Source organism: Peromyscus eremicus, chromosome 4 (genome assembly GCF_949786415.1).
Source record: "Peromyscus eremicus chromosome 4, PerEre_H2_v1, whole genome shotgun sequence".
Lineage (NCBI taxonomy): Eukaryota > Metazoa > Chordata > Mammalia > Rodentia > Cricetidae > Peromyscus > Peromyscus eremicus.
This window is the reverse complement of record NC_081419.1, coordinates 31,267,892-31,282,857: the sequence shown is the minus strand read 5'-3', so window position 1 is coordinate 31,282,857 and position 14,966 is coordinate 31,267,892. Positions and strand designations below refer to the sequence as shown.

Genomic DNA, 14,966 nt, shown 5'->3' with positions numbered 1-14,966 from the left:
ACTACCCGCAATGCCAGGCACAGTCGCACACACTTTTAATCATAACAGCCAGTAGGCTGAAGTAGAAGGATCTTGAGTTCAAGGCCAGTGTGGGATACCTAATGAGACCCTGTCTTCAAAACAAAACAAGCCAGGTTTGACAACAGCACTTAGGAGGGAGGCACGGATCTTGCAAATTTGAGATTTAGAAGCAAGCTTGGCCAGGTGGTGCTGGCACACGCCTTTAATCCCAGCACTCAGGAGGCAGAGGCAGGTGGATCTCTGTGAGTTCAAGGCCAGCCTGGACTACCAAGTGAGTTCCAGGAAAGGCTCCAAAGCTACACAGAGAAACCCTGTCTCGAAAAACCAAAACAAAAAAAGAAAAAAAAAGAAAAAAAGAAAAAAGAAGCAAGCCTGGTTTATAGAGTGGAGTCCTAGGTCAACTAGGGTTACAAAAAGAGATGGCTCAGTGGTCAAGAGTTATGTTCTGCTCTTACAAAGGACCAGGCTTCAGTTCTCAGTACCCATATCAGGTGGATCACAACTCTAGCTCAACAATACACTACCTTCTCCTAGCCTCTCAAAGTACTGCACTCACACACATCCACACAAAGATATAATTAAAAATAAAATGAACAGTAAATACAAATGTTCAAAAAAACCCCATCTCTATGCTCTGATAATAGTTCTTCCGTGAGAAATCAAAGATAGTGAGGTATCAGATAACAAACACACACACACAAATACCTAGACTTGCTGGACTCACAATATCTGTTTCACACAACAAAGTCTATTTCACATTATTAAGATAGTATTACTAAGCTTTCAAATATTTTAGCAGTAGCCAGTAATATTACTCCATACAAACCAACAGAGAATGTCCTTTCTTGAATCCAGTATTCAATCCAGGGAAGAAGAATGGTTCATCTACTGGCACAGCACCATCTTTAATTTTTCACAGTAATCTATTGTTTTGCATACAAGTTTTTTAACCTAATCAGCCAAATCCAATTAAATGTCATTTTTTAAGAAATCTAAAGGAATTTCTGTTTTAACAATCTTTATCATATCACTGCACTACATTTAAGATACTTGCATTAAGAATATCCATATTAGCAACCTGATATGCTGGTGAACCTAATACTTTCTGAGGAAGTCCTTTAACTGTAATTTCCATGAGGACCTAAGAAAGAAAGATTTTACAATAGTTAGCCATCAAAACCTGTTACTCAGTAAAAACTTTGTTTCTCTATGTTTCTGACAATTTTAGGTAACCGTCACTCATGATTCATTACAGTATATTCATTGACTTGTGTGTGTGTGTGTGTGTGTGTGTGTGTGTATTTATGTATATTATACACATTATTTCAAAAGTTCAAAGATAGAGAAAAACAAAGACCTTCTACCTTGTTACAAGTTTTTGTATTACTATAAAAAAAAGCCAGTATATGAACATATATCCATAATTTAACTGGTTTTCTAAAACTGAACCTTCACAGTGTTTTTTTCACTCTGTTAAAAGAAACTGAAACGACATACATACTAAACAGACCTAGAAGCAAATATTTCAACAGCTTGCTACCTACAAGTCGATCCTCTTATTCCAAATCCAGAGATGCTTGAGTTTCCTAAAACTGTTCTGCAAGTCTTCCTGTGCTTGTATTAATATGAACTACAAAGTGTTAAGTGTCATAGTAGTTACCTTAGTAGAAACATGTTTTTAGCAAGATTTGGAAATACACTAAAGCTAGCGGTATTAATTTGTGCCTTGTCCAGAGTGCTTTGCAAGCATAAACACATTTAACTATTTAAACTACTAACTACACTCTTTACAAATACAAGTTTAGAACTGATAGGCCAAGAAAGCAAGGCAATTAATTACCCAAATTCCCTTAGTTGGACAAAGAATTAACCTAATCTGCTCTAGAGCCCTTGACACCATCTATTATGCTACATCAGGCACCGTGTATTTAAGGACATTATTTATTCCATTAATATAAAAATTATATACAACTTACTTTTTCCATTTGTACTATTTAGGTTTAAAGCATAATTAAAAGCAAAGTGACAATGTGCTACTGTTACCAAGCACTGTGAACACTAAAATTTGTTCAGTTCAAGTTATATGTCCTTTATTCCATTTTTGGTATGAAGCTGATCCCTTTAACCACACTGTAGATGTTTGTAGCTGCTGCTACAGCTATTTACTATACCGGTTCCAAATGAAATTTGAAAGGCACTTACAACACAGCTAAATTACTAGTCAATATTTGGTCAATATTATAAAGGTCTGTGCCAAACATTATTTGACCAAGTGTCAATACAAACTGAATTTCAAAATTACACTTTAAGGCAATTTATAAATATATTTACCAGTGTTTTTGATACAGGAAATACTTCTGACTTCACTATGTTTTCCAAAGATTTTAGTAGGAGGGTCAAAACTTCAGAACCTGATCTTTCTTTCTTATTTCCTATCAAAGAGTAAAAGGAAGGGTTTAATTCCAAACATGTTTTTTTAGATGAGCATATCTACTAAGAGTTATGAAAATTTTATTTAACTAAACATGTTACATAACTTCTTTGTTTAAAGAATAACTCAGAAACATATTTAATACAAATAAGGCTGACACTGGCTTCAATAAGCACTACACTGTGTGCTATGAAGGTCATTCAGCAATGGAATAGTGCTTACCTGACTCAGTAACTGACTTCACCAAGCTAATGAGCTCCTTCCAGATAGCACTGACGACTGCATCTGTCAAGGACACAAGAACTTTTAAGACAGGGTTCATTTCCTAGTACCCCACCTCTAACTCCAGTTCCAAGGCATCTGATGTCCTCTTATAACCTCCTTAAGCACCAGGCATACTCGTAGTACGCATATATACATACAGGAAAAATACTCATACATATAAAGTAACTAAGAAAACAACAAAACCTATTCTGCTCTTCCTTATACTAATAGCAAACTGAGCACTAATTTGACTGTTATTTCCTTATAATATATTTATAAAACCACCACTTCAATCTTTCTTTAGAGAAATTAAACCTTTTTAAAAGGACGTTAGCAATGAGCCTGCCTTATAATAAAAAATAAATGTTTCACTTTGATCTGTATTGTCTATGTTGAATACCTATCACTTTTGCAAAACGGAAAACAATGAGTTAGTGCCTGTTGTACACACTGATTATTCCTGCACTTAAGAGGCCCAGACAAGAGGACTAGCACTGCTTTCAAGCCAGCTGAGTGACAAAGACCAAGATTCTTTCTCCAAAGAATGCAAATTCCCCCAGTCTAGATTCCATGGTCACACCCACACCCATACATGTAATATACCCTTTTATTTACTAAAAACAAAACAAGTAAAATGTCTCAGCAGGCACTGGCTGGCAATCTTGCAATCTGAGTTTGATCCCAAGACCCCATAGTGGAAGGAAAGAACTTCCAAAGTTGTCCTCCGTCCTCCATACACGAGCATTTTCCAAACAACTCAGAAGCTTTTTTATTTTATCTACTTCTTTGTTGATGACAGGCTCTATGTTGGAAATTGGATCAGCCTCAAATGAATGAGGCTTATCTCAGTTTCCGCAGTGCTCAGATTGTTTTTGCTATCATCTCATGTCTGTTTTGAAGGAAGATCTCGTTCTGCGTTCCGGGTGGCCTCCTGAACTTTTGGCAATCCTCCTGCCTTACAACCTCTCATACAGGGATTACAAAGGCAAACCACCACACCTGCCTTTACATTTCTTGTACTCATTTCTCTTAGGCCATGAACATAAATTTTAAATGCAGATACTGAAGCCACAGAGCCTAGGCTTGAGTCGGGAGATCTACCAGTCACTATATGATTTTATGCAGTATATATGTCTTAGTACAATCCAACTAGTTTCTTTTCCGATGTAGCCTTGGTGTCTGGAACACACCACATAGACAACACAAGCATCAAATTATCAGAGATTGGCCTGCCTCTGCCTCCCCAATGCTACCAGCAAACTTTTTGGTACACAATCTGGTCAATGAGTTAACACCAAATTATTATTTGATTTTCATTTTATGAGTCAGGATTTCTCTGTGTAGCCGTGGCTGCCCTGGAACTAGCTCTGCAGCCCATGTTGGCCTTGAACTCAGACATCCACATGCCTCTGCCTCCTGAGTGCAGGGATCAAAGTTGTGCGCCGCCGCTGCCACCACCACCACCCAGAAGTATTTGCTTTTGCATCGTCCTTTAAAGGGCTGGTGAGATGGCTCAATGGGTGAAGGTGCCTGCTTCTAGCCTTGGTAGCCTAAATTCCCAGGACCCACAAGGTGAAGAACTTGAGTCCCAAAAAGTTGTATTCGACATCCCCATGTCCTGTGGCACACGTATGGCAACACACACGCGCACACACACAAATGACATAAAGGCCGAAAAAATACGGACTTTTGAATTTAAAAAATTTCCTAAACTTACCTGAAGCATCTCTTCCAACTGCAACAAAGCTATCATGAACAGCAGTGATAAGTACATTCGCATGCTTGGAGAAGAAAGAAGGGCTGCTGATTAGTGGGTGCTCCAATGGCTCTAAAGGGGAGAACAAGACAAGCAGGCCAAAAGATTTATGGAGCATATCTCTACCAAAACAAATTCATCTAAATGTTTTCTTAAAAGATTTAAACACATTCACACTCAAGTTTATCACTATTATTGAGCTGCTGTGAAACAGAGGCCTCTCCACCATCCAACAGTTTAAGTTTTGGATTGTTTCAAACACATGAAATTATTTCAAAAACAAATACCTAAGCTCAATACAAGCTTGTGTTGCTTAGCAAAATTCAAGACTTCTGGACCCAATAAAAAGTGAAGCATCATTTCCAGTCCCAAAAGCTGAATGGAAGGGATTGAAGCCATTCCACCTATATTTGAACTCTGGTTCATGCGTGGAGTTGCAGGATAAGAAGCACCTTTAAAAGAGAAAGACCAAATTATTCAAGTTATAGTTCCTATCAATACAATATACCTTTAAAAACAGGATATAAATTTCTCAGACATTAATACATACCCTGAAGTATCCAAGCCTTTCTGTAACTTGAATAAAAAATCAAAAACGCTAAAAAAGGCTGACATAAAGTAATGACAAATGATTGCTTTCCAATGCTGTTACATATTTTAAGTATCTTTTAAGACTCATTTTCTATGCAAGTTTGTGCTACTTTCCTAGTCATTCTGTGTTGTTTATTGGCAATCAATTCATGTAGCACTAAAGGAGTTGGGTTTGGTGGTACACAGCTGCAATCTCAGCATCTGGAGGACTTGTGTCAGTTCAAAGCCAGCCTGGTCAATACAGTGGGTTCCAGGCTAGCCAGAAGTACATAGTGAGAGCACGTCTCAAAAAATAGAATTCAAGTTAGTCTAGGCTGCATAGTGAAACACCGTCTCAAACAACAGGAAAAAAAAACCCAAAAAAACAAAAAACTATCTGGGCTATACACATAGTGAGACCTACCAACAAAGCAAGATAATCCAATTAAATGTTATCAGTAACAAAGATAAGAGTATAGATAAGAATACAATAGAAGTATGGCCTCTAATCCTAATATTTGAAAAGCAGAGGCAAAAGGATCACCAATTCAGGACTAGCCTCAGCAAGACCTGAGACAGGGCTAGGTTATGAGATCCTGTCTCTAAAAAAAGTAAAAATAAAAAGAACTTTCTGTTTAAAGAACCTAGTCTCCAGAGGAGAGTACGACTACTCCTTCAAAGACTTTTCCAAAGAAAAGGCAATCTTTTTCTCTCACCTTTATGTCCAGGAGTCAGTGGACTTAAGACAGGAGAAGCAGACCCTCGAGATGAACTGCCTTGAGGTGAAGCAACACTATCAACACTTATTGTACTCTGAATCAGAGGCACACAAACCTAATAGGTAAGGCAAAACAGCAATAATGTAACTGTCAAGTTTGTAAACGGTTTACAATTCATGCTTTTTTGAGACAGGGTTTCTCTGTGTAGCCCTGGGTATTCTGGATCTCACTCTGTAGAGCAGGCTGGCCTTGAACTCAGAGAGAGATCCACCCGCCTCTGCCTCCCAAGTGCTGGAATCAAAGGTGTGTGCCGCCGCAGCCACCACTACCCAGCAAGATAAGTATTTCTTAAAGAAGCAATCTTCATTCTTCTGACACAGAGGTAGATTGGGCCAATTAAAAACTTAAGATCTGCTAAGTATTAAACATAAAACTTTTTAATTCTAAACGTGACCAGTCTCATGGAAGAGGTAGCAAAATAAAATTGTCATGTAAAATTCTATATAAACTGTAATTTAAAATAAACGAATTTCATGGTTAAACTTGGATCCCATTCCCTAATAGATGTCTAAATATCCTAAGACCTTGGATTAGAGATAGCTCAGAAGTTAAAAGCATTTTCTGCTCTTGTAGATCTGGGTTCAGTTCCCAGAACTCACATGGAGCTCACAACCATCTAGTTCCAGGGGACCTAATGCCCTCTTCTGACCTCCATGGGCACCAGGTAAGAAAATGGTACACAGCACTCAGGAGGCAAAGCCATGAGGATCTCTGTTGAGTTCGAGGCCAGCCTGGTCTACAGAGTAAGATGCAGAACAGGCACCAAAACTACACAGACAAACCCTGACTCGAACCCCTCCCCCCCCCAAAAAAAAAAAACTGAAATGCAAGACAAGTTTTCTTTTCTCTTCTTCAGACAGGGTTTCTCTGTGTAGTTCTGGAGCCTGTCCTAGAATTCACTCTGTAGACAGGCTGATCTCGAACGCAGAGATCCACCTGCCTGTCTCCCAAGGGTTAGAATGTCTCTCAAATGCTAGGATTAAAGGCCTGCGCCACCAAGCTTCGCACAGGGCCAGTTTTCTATACTTGTATTTGCCTGGGGTATTATCTGTTTCAGTTATTTCTAAATCCCAAACAAAACTGCATACATTAAATAAATTGGCAAATAAATTGAGTCAGTTACACACACTACTTGTGGTGTTATAAGTTTTTTTTTTTCCCCAGACAAGGTCTCCTGCAGCCCAAGCTGTCTTTGAACTCAACATATAGCCAAGATGACTGAACTTCTAATTCTTTTGCCTCTACTTCTCCAGTGCTGGAGATACAGACATGTACCAGCACACTCCATTTTTGTGGTCCAGAAGTTTGACCCTAGGGCACCAAGCATGCTGAGCAAGCACCCTGTCAATTTACTTACATCCCCAACCTTTGTTTTAAGCTTTTTAATTCTTCTTTGGTATTGACTATTAAACCCATGGTGAGGCACAGGCTAAGCATACTCCCTACCACTAAGCAATATATCCCTAGCTGAGCAAAGCCTCTGTGAAAAGTCACGTTAGAAAATATCAAGACAGTTAAAGCTCACTTCTAAAATCATCCACTACCAGTCTCATCTATGTTCTTCCAGTAAATAAGTTGTACAACTAGATTAGACGTAGGACCTTATAATGGCAGAATTTGGAAATTACATTATGATTTGTTTAATGCTGATTTTCAATTATGTCATATCAAACTTAGGAAGCTTCTATCTAAAACTCAGGAACTAAGGCTGGTGATAAAGCTCAATGATAGAGCTTCTCTAGTATATACACAGGGTCCTATAGTTCAACCCAGGACTGCCAAAAGTACTGGGCTGGGAAAGTAGCTCAACTTGCATGTATAAAGCCATGAGTTTGATCGCCTGTGCTAAAGCTGTACACACACCCATAATCCCAACACTTAAGGCAGGAGGATCAGAAGGCTAGTTGTGACTACAAAGCAAGTTCTAGCCCTGGACTATATGAAACTCAGTCCCAAAAAAATCAAATAAAAACAGCATGGTGGCTCATGGCTACATAACATCCATATATCCATTTAACTCAAGAGGATGAAGATAAACATGGCCTCAAGACCAACCTGGTTTACAGTGTGAGAACATGTCTTTAAAAATGAAAAGGTACCACTGGGGGAAAAGGCTCAAGTACAAACACATCTTCCAAGAAAGCAATTCCTGCTTTACCACTGTTTACTTAGAATGTAAGAAATACACTACAGATCTGCAAGTAAAATTTATCTTTTAATGTTTTAATTAAACCAACAATGGGGGGACTGGAGAGATGGCACAGCGGTTAAGAGCACTGGCTGTTTTTCCAGAGGTTCTGAGTTCAATTCCCAGCAACCACATGGTGGATCACAACCATCCATAATGAGATCTGGCACCCTCTTCTGGCCTGCAGGCAGAACACTGTATAGGTAATAAATAAATAAAAATCTAAAAAAACAAAACAAAAAAAAACCCCACAAAAACCAACAATGGAATTGCCACACAAAAGGCTTAGACCAAATTAAGTGTTTAGTGTCACTTATAACTAGTGATTGCTTATAACTGTCATCTAGAAAAAGGAAGGAAAATTTTTCTTTGGAATTTTTATTTCTACTAACCTTGTGGTATAGCACTTGCTATTTCACTAATGTTAATTAGCTGACTGCTAAACACTAAGAAAGTTAATCTTATAAATAAAGAAGAGCTGGGGAGAGATGGCTCAGCTTTTAAGAGCACTTGCTGTTCTTCCAGAGGACCTGGGTCTGATGCCCAGTGCCCACATAGTACCTCACAACTATCTGTAATTAAAGTCCCAAAGATCCAACAGCCTTTTCTGGCCATCTCTGGCACCAGGCATGAAAGCAGTGCAGATATACATGCAGGCAAAACACCTATACATAAAAGAAATATTTTAAAGGGTGTTGGAGAGATGGTTAGGCAATTAACAGCATTGGTTGCTCTAACAGAGGACCAGGATTTGATTCCCAGCATCCATAGTGCTCATATAACCCCAGTTCTCAGGGATCTGAAGCCTCTTCTGGCATCAAGGGTACAAACATAGTACACGCAGGCAAAACACCCATACATATAAAAAATGAGATAATTAAAAAAAATCTTTTTTAAATAAACAAATATCTACACTGATATGTTGGCATTTGCTGATTACCATTTTAGGCCATTGGAGAATACAAGAAACATACTCAAGTTTTTATAAAGGATAAAAGACTTTTAAAATACTGGTAAATAACAACAAAACAAAACACCTCTAAGATTAGAATGGTAAGAACTTAAGGACACATGCCAGGCATGCTGGTGAATACCTCTAACTGCAGCACTCAGGAAACAGAGGCAGGTATATCTTGAGTTTGAGGTCAGCTTGATCTACGCAGGGAATCCTAGCCCAGCTAGACCCTATCACAAACAAAAACTGCAACAAAAAGACACACATATGGATTTTTTAATAATTATGATGTTACCTGTTCAAAATTGCCAGGGAGCTGAGGTCCGAGTCTCATCAGTAAATACCACCAGACTTCTAGTTTTGTCAATGCTAATGTTTCTGTTCTCACATGGATGGAACTCAAAGGCTGCATTAACAACTTGAGTCTTTTTGCACTACAAAGTATATCTTTAAAAAAAATGAATAGAAGTAAAAGATTACTGTAACAAAAGAAGTCAGAATAAACTTCTCACTTGGACAAACTCTAGTACAGCTGGACCAAAAACAAAATAGACATTTTAGTATCAGATACAGTGTAACATAACAGGGTTACTATTCCCACCAGGAATGCCAACCTGTGGCAATATCTACAATATTTCAGGTTGCTAAAACTGAAGAGATGATACTGGCATTTAGTGGACTAAAGCCAAGGATATAATTTCCTAAAAGAAACGGAGGTAAAGAACCATAGTGGCTCACACACACAATCCCAGGCCCGCAGGAGGCCAGGGCAAGAGGATCAGTAGGTACAGGCCAACGTGAGCATAATTTTACATTACTACAACAAAGACTGTTTTAAAAATCAACTAGTAACTCACATCAAGCACTAGTGCCACCAAATTTTCAGAAAGCTACACCCTACTTTAGGGTCAGCTCTACCCTACTTTAATGACCGATAGAATTCAACATACAAATGAAACCCAATTTTGTTGGCTTGGTTCTTGTTTGTTTGCTAATTCTTAAGGTTTGCTTTCATTTTTACATGTATATGTATATGTTTTTGTAGTATATGTCACGTGTACACAGGTGTCCTTGGAGGTCAGAAGAGGGTGTCAGACCCTCGGGAACTGGAATTATCCAGGCAGTTGTAAACCTCCCAAGGTGAGGGTCCTGTGGAAGAGCAACAGCAAGCACTCTTAACTACTAACCCATCTCTCTCCAGTCCCTGAAACTCAATTCTCTGAACAATATTTTTATTAGATATGTACATGACCTGGGTATAGAAAATTATGACAGTCTTTGCTCTCATATATCTTATCACAAACACTTCAGGAGGATTTGAAATATCAGTAAAAAACAGTTTAAGTGAATCTCCTGTTAGTATTTCTTACAACTACTTTATCATTTAATTCAATTACCACTTAAGAGGTCTAGACGTTGTGCAACAAAAATTATAAACATATATTACCAATCAAATCTAGGATTAAACTATCACCTAGCTAAGGTTTGTTATTTGTTTGGAGACAGATTTTTTACTATGTAGTCTTGGCTAGCCTAGAACTCACTATGTAGATCAGACTGACTTCAAACTTATAGCGATCCACCTGATTCTACCTCCTGAGAATTGGGATTAGAGGGGTATGCCACCACACCTATCCTGTTACATATTTATACTGATGTTTTGGGCTACTTTTCTCATATATACATGACAAATACTCCACTGAGCATTATAATAAGGTGAAGACAAGTCTAAAGAATCCAGTTTGGAGCACAGTTCTAAAACTATGAGGCGAAAAACTAAGTTATTGATATCTTCATTCCATGGCTATCATTTGTCTTGCCATCTGTTGTCTGTATTGCTCCTGATAAATCAAATTTTCTAAAATAGTCATAAAGTCAGACCTACTGTAGTGATTTCAAAAAGACACAACACACATGATGTTTTACTCAGGCTAAAAAGCCATAAATAGGTTTTCATTTTGTTCAACTTCTGAAAATAACTTAGGCTAAATCATTTATTAGTAATTTCAATGTCTCTCAAATTCTATTTACATATTTATTCCTATTCCCTTAAGGTAAAGTTAATAAGAACATTTCAATATAAAGCCCAAAGAATCAGAAAAGGCTTCATCACTTAATCTTTGCTTAACAGTAAATGAATTCATACAAAATTAAAAATTTGATTAGTTTCAGCCTCATCTACATTCTTAGAATGTCTCCCCCTCCCCCCCAAAAAAGGCCAGCAAGGTGTCTTAGGCTTGCTGTATAAGTCAGCTTGCTAATGTTGAGTTTAACTCCCAGAACCCATGCAATAATGACAAGAGATGGATTCCACTAAGTAGTCCTCTATCCTCACCATGGCCCAAATGCCCTGCCCTTGTCACACAGACATGCATGCACACACAATGTTACATCTACTAAGAAAATAAACTAAAAGCCTTAAAAGAAAGAAAGAATGAATGAATGAATGAATGAATGGGGAAAAGAATTTAAAGCTATTTACATACCTGGGTTTAAAGCAAAATTATCTATTAAGCTCTTCCAAGCAATGAAAGCTATCTTTTTAATCATGGGTGTTCCACTACGGAAGCCCAGTTCTTCTAGCTGTAACAAAGAATTGATGAAACTCCCACTTCGGTGCAAGGTCTAAGAAAAGAGAAAACTCATCAAAAAATAATTCATTTAATCACTTAATATATGTCCTTGGGAATTAATAATCAGTAAACAAAAGCCACATTGCTTGCAAACATAAAAACCTGTAACACGAGTACTGGGATGTTTCAAGCAACTAAAAACACGCTGAGGGTATGGGGGAAACAGCTAACTTGTTCAATAAAGTGCTTGCCGTACATTGACAGGACCCAGCCTCAGAGTCCAGGTTCAAAAGCTAGGCAGCTGGATGTGGTTGCATGTAGGAGGCAGAGGCAGGCAAATTTGCTTTCAAGGTCAGTCTGACCTAGAGCTTTAATCTAGCCAGGACATTACATAGTAAAAGTAAGAGCAAAAGGGCCAGTGAGACGGCTCAGCAGTACATGTGGCTGCCATGTAAGAAGCCTGAAAACCTGAGTTTGATCCCCAGGGCAGGAAAGAAAAACTCCACAAAGTTGCCCTGACCTCTAAGCACACGTCTGGGAACGCATGTGCACACAACACACATATATTGTTTTAAGGGTAGGCATGATGGCAAACACTTGGAACCCCAGTGCTAGAAAGGCAGCAACGACTGCCTACTCTGTGAATTTACATGAATGTGAGACTCCTGCCTCAAAGATAGAAGCTGGGCAGATAGTGGCAGATACCTTTAATCCAAATAGAGAGGCAGGTATATCTGGCAACCTGAGTTTGCTGGGAGCCCATCTAGTGGATGGACAACAACTCCCCCAAGTAGTCCTGATGGGTATCATTTCTCACACATAATCATTCACATAAATAAATGTAATAAATAAACAAACAAACAAGGCGGATGGCACCTAATGAGTAACACCTGAGGTTGACTTCTGGCCTCCACAGGATGTACACATGTTAATGTGTATCAGTACACACATGAGCATGCATACCCACACATAAGCTGGGCACAGTGGTTCATATCTAGAATCACAGAACTTGGTAGGCTGATACAGGAGGATTACTGCAAATTTCAGGCCTGGGCTTGAGCTATGTGGTGAGTGGTGAGCTCCAGAGCAGCTTGAGTGTGGGGCACTCTTTAAAAAGTAAAAATTCTGACATTCAAATTATGAAAATAACACCTACTTCATTATCTTTGGCACTTACCTTCCCAAGAAGTTTGACAAACAAAGGCCATAATTTTAATACGTAAGTCTCATTTTTACTCATAAATAGCTTTTGGAGTTCTGAGATTAATTTCTGTAAACAAAAGTAAAAATGTATCAAATACTATAAAAGGTAAAAAAAAATCACTATCCAAGTCTAGAAAATTTTCAAACATTAATTTTTTGAGCCAAATAACCTTTTCTACAGTGAAAGCATACATCCTCCAGAACCTGGAGGGTTCCTGAACTGGCCTTCCCCTGTCTTTAGATCGAAGACTACCCTAACTGTCATCATAGAACCTTCATCCAGTACCTGATGGAAGCAGATGCAGAGATCCACAGCCAAGCACTGGATGGGGCTCCTGGAGTCGAGTCAAAGAGAGTAGGAGGGATTATATGAGCAAAGGGGTCAAGATCATGATGGGGAATTCCACAGAGACAGCTGACCCGAGCTAATAGGAGCTCACTGACTCTGGACTGACAGCTGGGGAACCTGAATGGGACCAAACTCCGAATCTGGGTGACAGTTGTGTGGCTTGGGCAGTTTGTGGAGCCACTGGCAGTGGGACCAGGATTTATCCTTGATGCATGAACTGGCTTTGTGGAGCCCACTCCCTATGGAGGGATACCTTGCTCAGCCTCATGCAGCAGAGAGGGGCTTGGTCCTGCCTCAACTTGATATGCCAGACTTTGCTGACTCCCCATGGGAGGCCTTACCCTCTTTGAGGAGCGGATGGGGAGTGGGGTGGGCGGAGGTGGGGGGGGTGGTATGTAGAATGAAAAAAAAACTTTAATAAAAATTTTAAAAAATATACATCCTTCAAAGAAAGCAAAAACTGCAGCATACAGCAATGTGAAGAGCTTTAAAGAAAGCACCTCCTTCTATCAGTAACAGTTTAATGCTCATCTGACCACCCTACTGTCCACCATTCAGCTCACACTTTTCTTGCCAGCATAGTTGTTCCTAAAAACTTCGTTAGTCACACCATTAACTAAAATTCAAATGATACTGTGGCAATCTTCTTATACTAATAACTTAAACATTCACTAACAGCTTCACAGTTAACAGATATCTAAGAGTTCAAGAGCCCATGAGATGGCTCAAGCCTTACCTTCTGCAAACCTAACAAGAGACACCCAGAATCCACATTAAGTACTGACTCCCAGTTTGCCCTGTTACTGAGCATGGTGGTGAACATCTTTAATCCCATTACTCAGGAGGCATAGGCAAGCTGATCTCTGTAAATCAAGGTATACTTGGTCTACACAGTGAATTCCATATTGAGACTGTCTCCAGAAATAAAAACTGTCCTCTGATCCCATGTACAGCAAAGCATGTATATCCTAGCACTCACAATCATATATACAATATAAATTTTAAAAGAAAATTTTAAAAAACTAACAACATTTTAGCTCAAATGTATAGACTGGCCTATGGGGAGAAAGCACATTAGTAATAAAAACTGACCTATTTGGAGGAAGCATATTATTAGTGAGGGGAAAGTCTCTGAAGGGCGTAGCTTGCCATGGCTCCTTCCAATTCTGTTTCCAATACACTATGATTTTTAGTTTCTGATTTGTTTTTCAAGACTGAGTCCCACTGTACTGCTGTGGATGACCTACTACTCACTATCATTGTGGAATAATCTTTTTGTACACTGTGAAGATGTGTCATTTGGATTGGTTTAATAAAAAGCTGAATGATCAATAGCTAGGCAGGATTTTTGGGGCAGAGAAGACTCTGGGAAGAAGAAAGGGAGTTGCGAGCCAGATGCAGAGGAAGCAAGACATGCAGGATGAGAGGAAAAAGCCATGATCAATGTGGCAGCACATAAACAGAAATGGGTTAATTTAAGTTCTAAGAGCTAGTTAGAAATAAACCTAAGCTATCAGCTGAGCTTTCATAATCAGTAAGTCTCCGCCTCATGATTTAGGAGCTGGCTGGCAGGACAGAAAAATCCGCCTACACGTTATAAAGACAGGCAAGCCTTCAACTCACAGAGCTCCTTATCTATGCCTCTCAATTCTGGAATTACAGGTGTGTGCCGTGCCCTGTGAGTAGCGGCACACACTCTGCCACACACTCCTATCACCATGTTCATGACGAAAAATGATGGGACCAAGTAACCAAATGTGCACCCTAAAGAAATCTCCATCCCTCAGGCTTATTCTTCTTCTTGGGGTTTTGAGAGTCTATGTTTATTCTTCTAAGTATTACATCACAGCAACAAGTAACTAACATGTAGCTTTCCA

At 39.0% G+C, this 14,966-nt stretch overlaps 1 protein-coding gene across 2 annotated transcripts in view; it reads right to left on the bottom strand.

The window, feature by feature from the left end:
• Positions 1-14,966, bottom strand: part of Rif1 (replication timing regulatory factor 1) — a 62,253-nt gene that overhangs the window by 33,379 nt on the left and 13,908 nt on the right. For both annotated transcript variants that reach the window (XM_059260458.1, XM_059260459.1), the window contains exons 7-15: positions 12,715-12,807; positions 11,451-11,589; positions 9,260-9,411; positions 5,759-5,876; positions 4,760-4,924; positions 4,434-4,544; positions 2,675-2,737; positions 2,353-2,453; positions 1,076-1,162 (exon numbers count right to left, since the gene is read on the bottom strand). In XM_059260458.1, the coding sequence (XP_059116441.1) occupies positions 1,076-1,162; positions 2,353-2,453; positions 2,675-2,737; positions 4,434-4,544; positions 4,760-4,924; positions 5,759-5,876; positions 9,260-9,411; positions 11,451-11,589; positions 12,715-12,807 (1,029 nt within the window). The remainder of the gene's footprint in view (positions 1-1,075; positions 1,163-2,352; positions 2,454-2,674; positions 2,738-4,433; positions 4,545-4,759; positions 4,925-5,758; positions 5,877-9,259; positions 9,412-11,450; positions 11,590-12,714; positions 12,808-14,966) is intronic.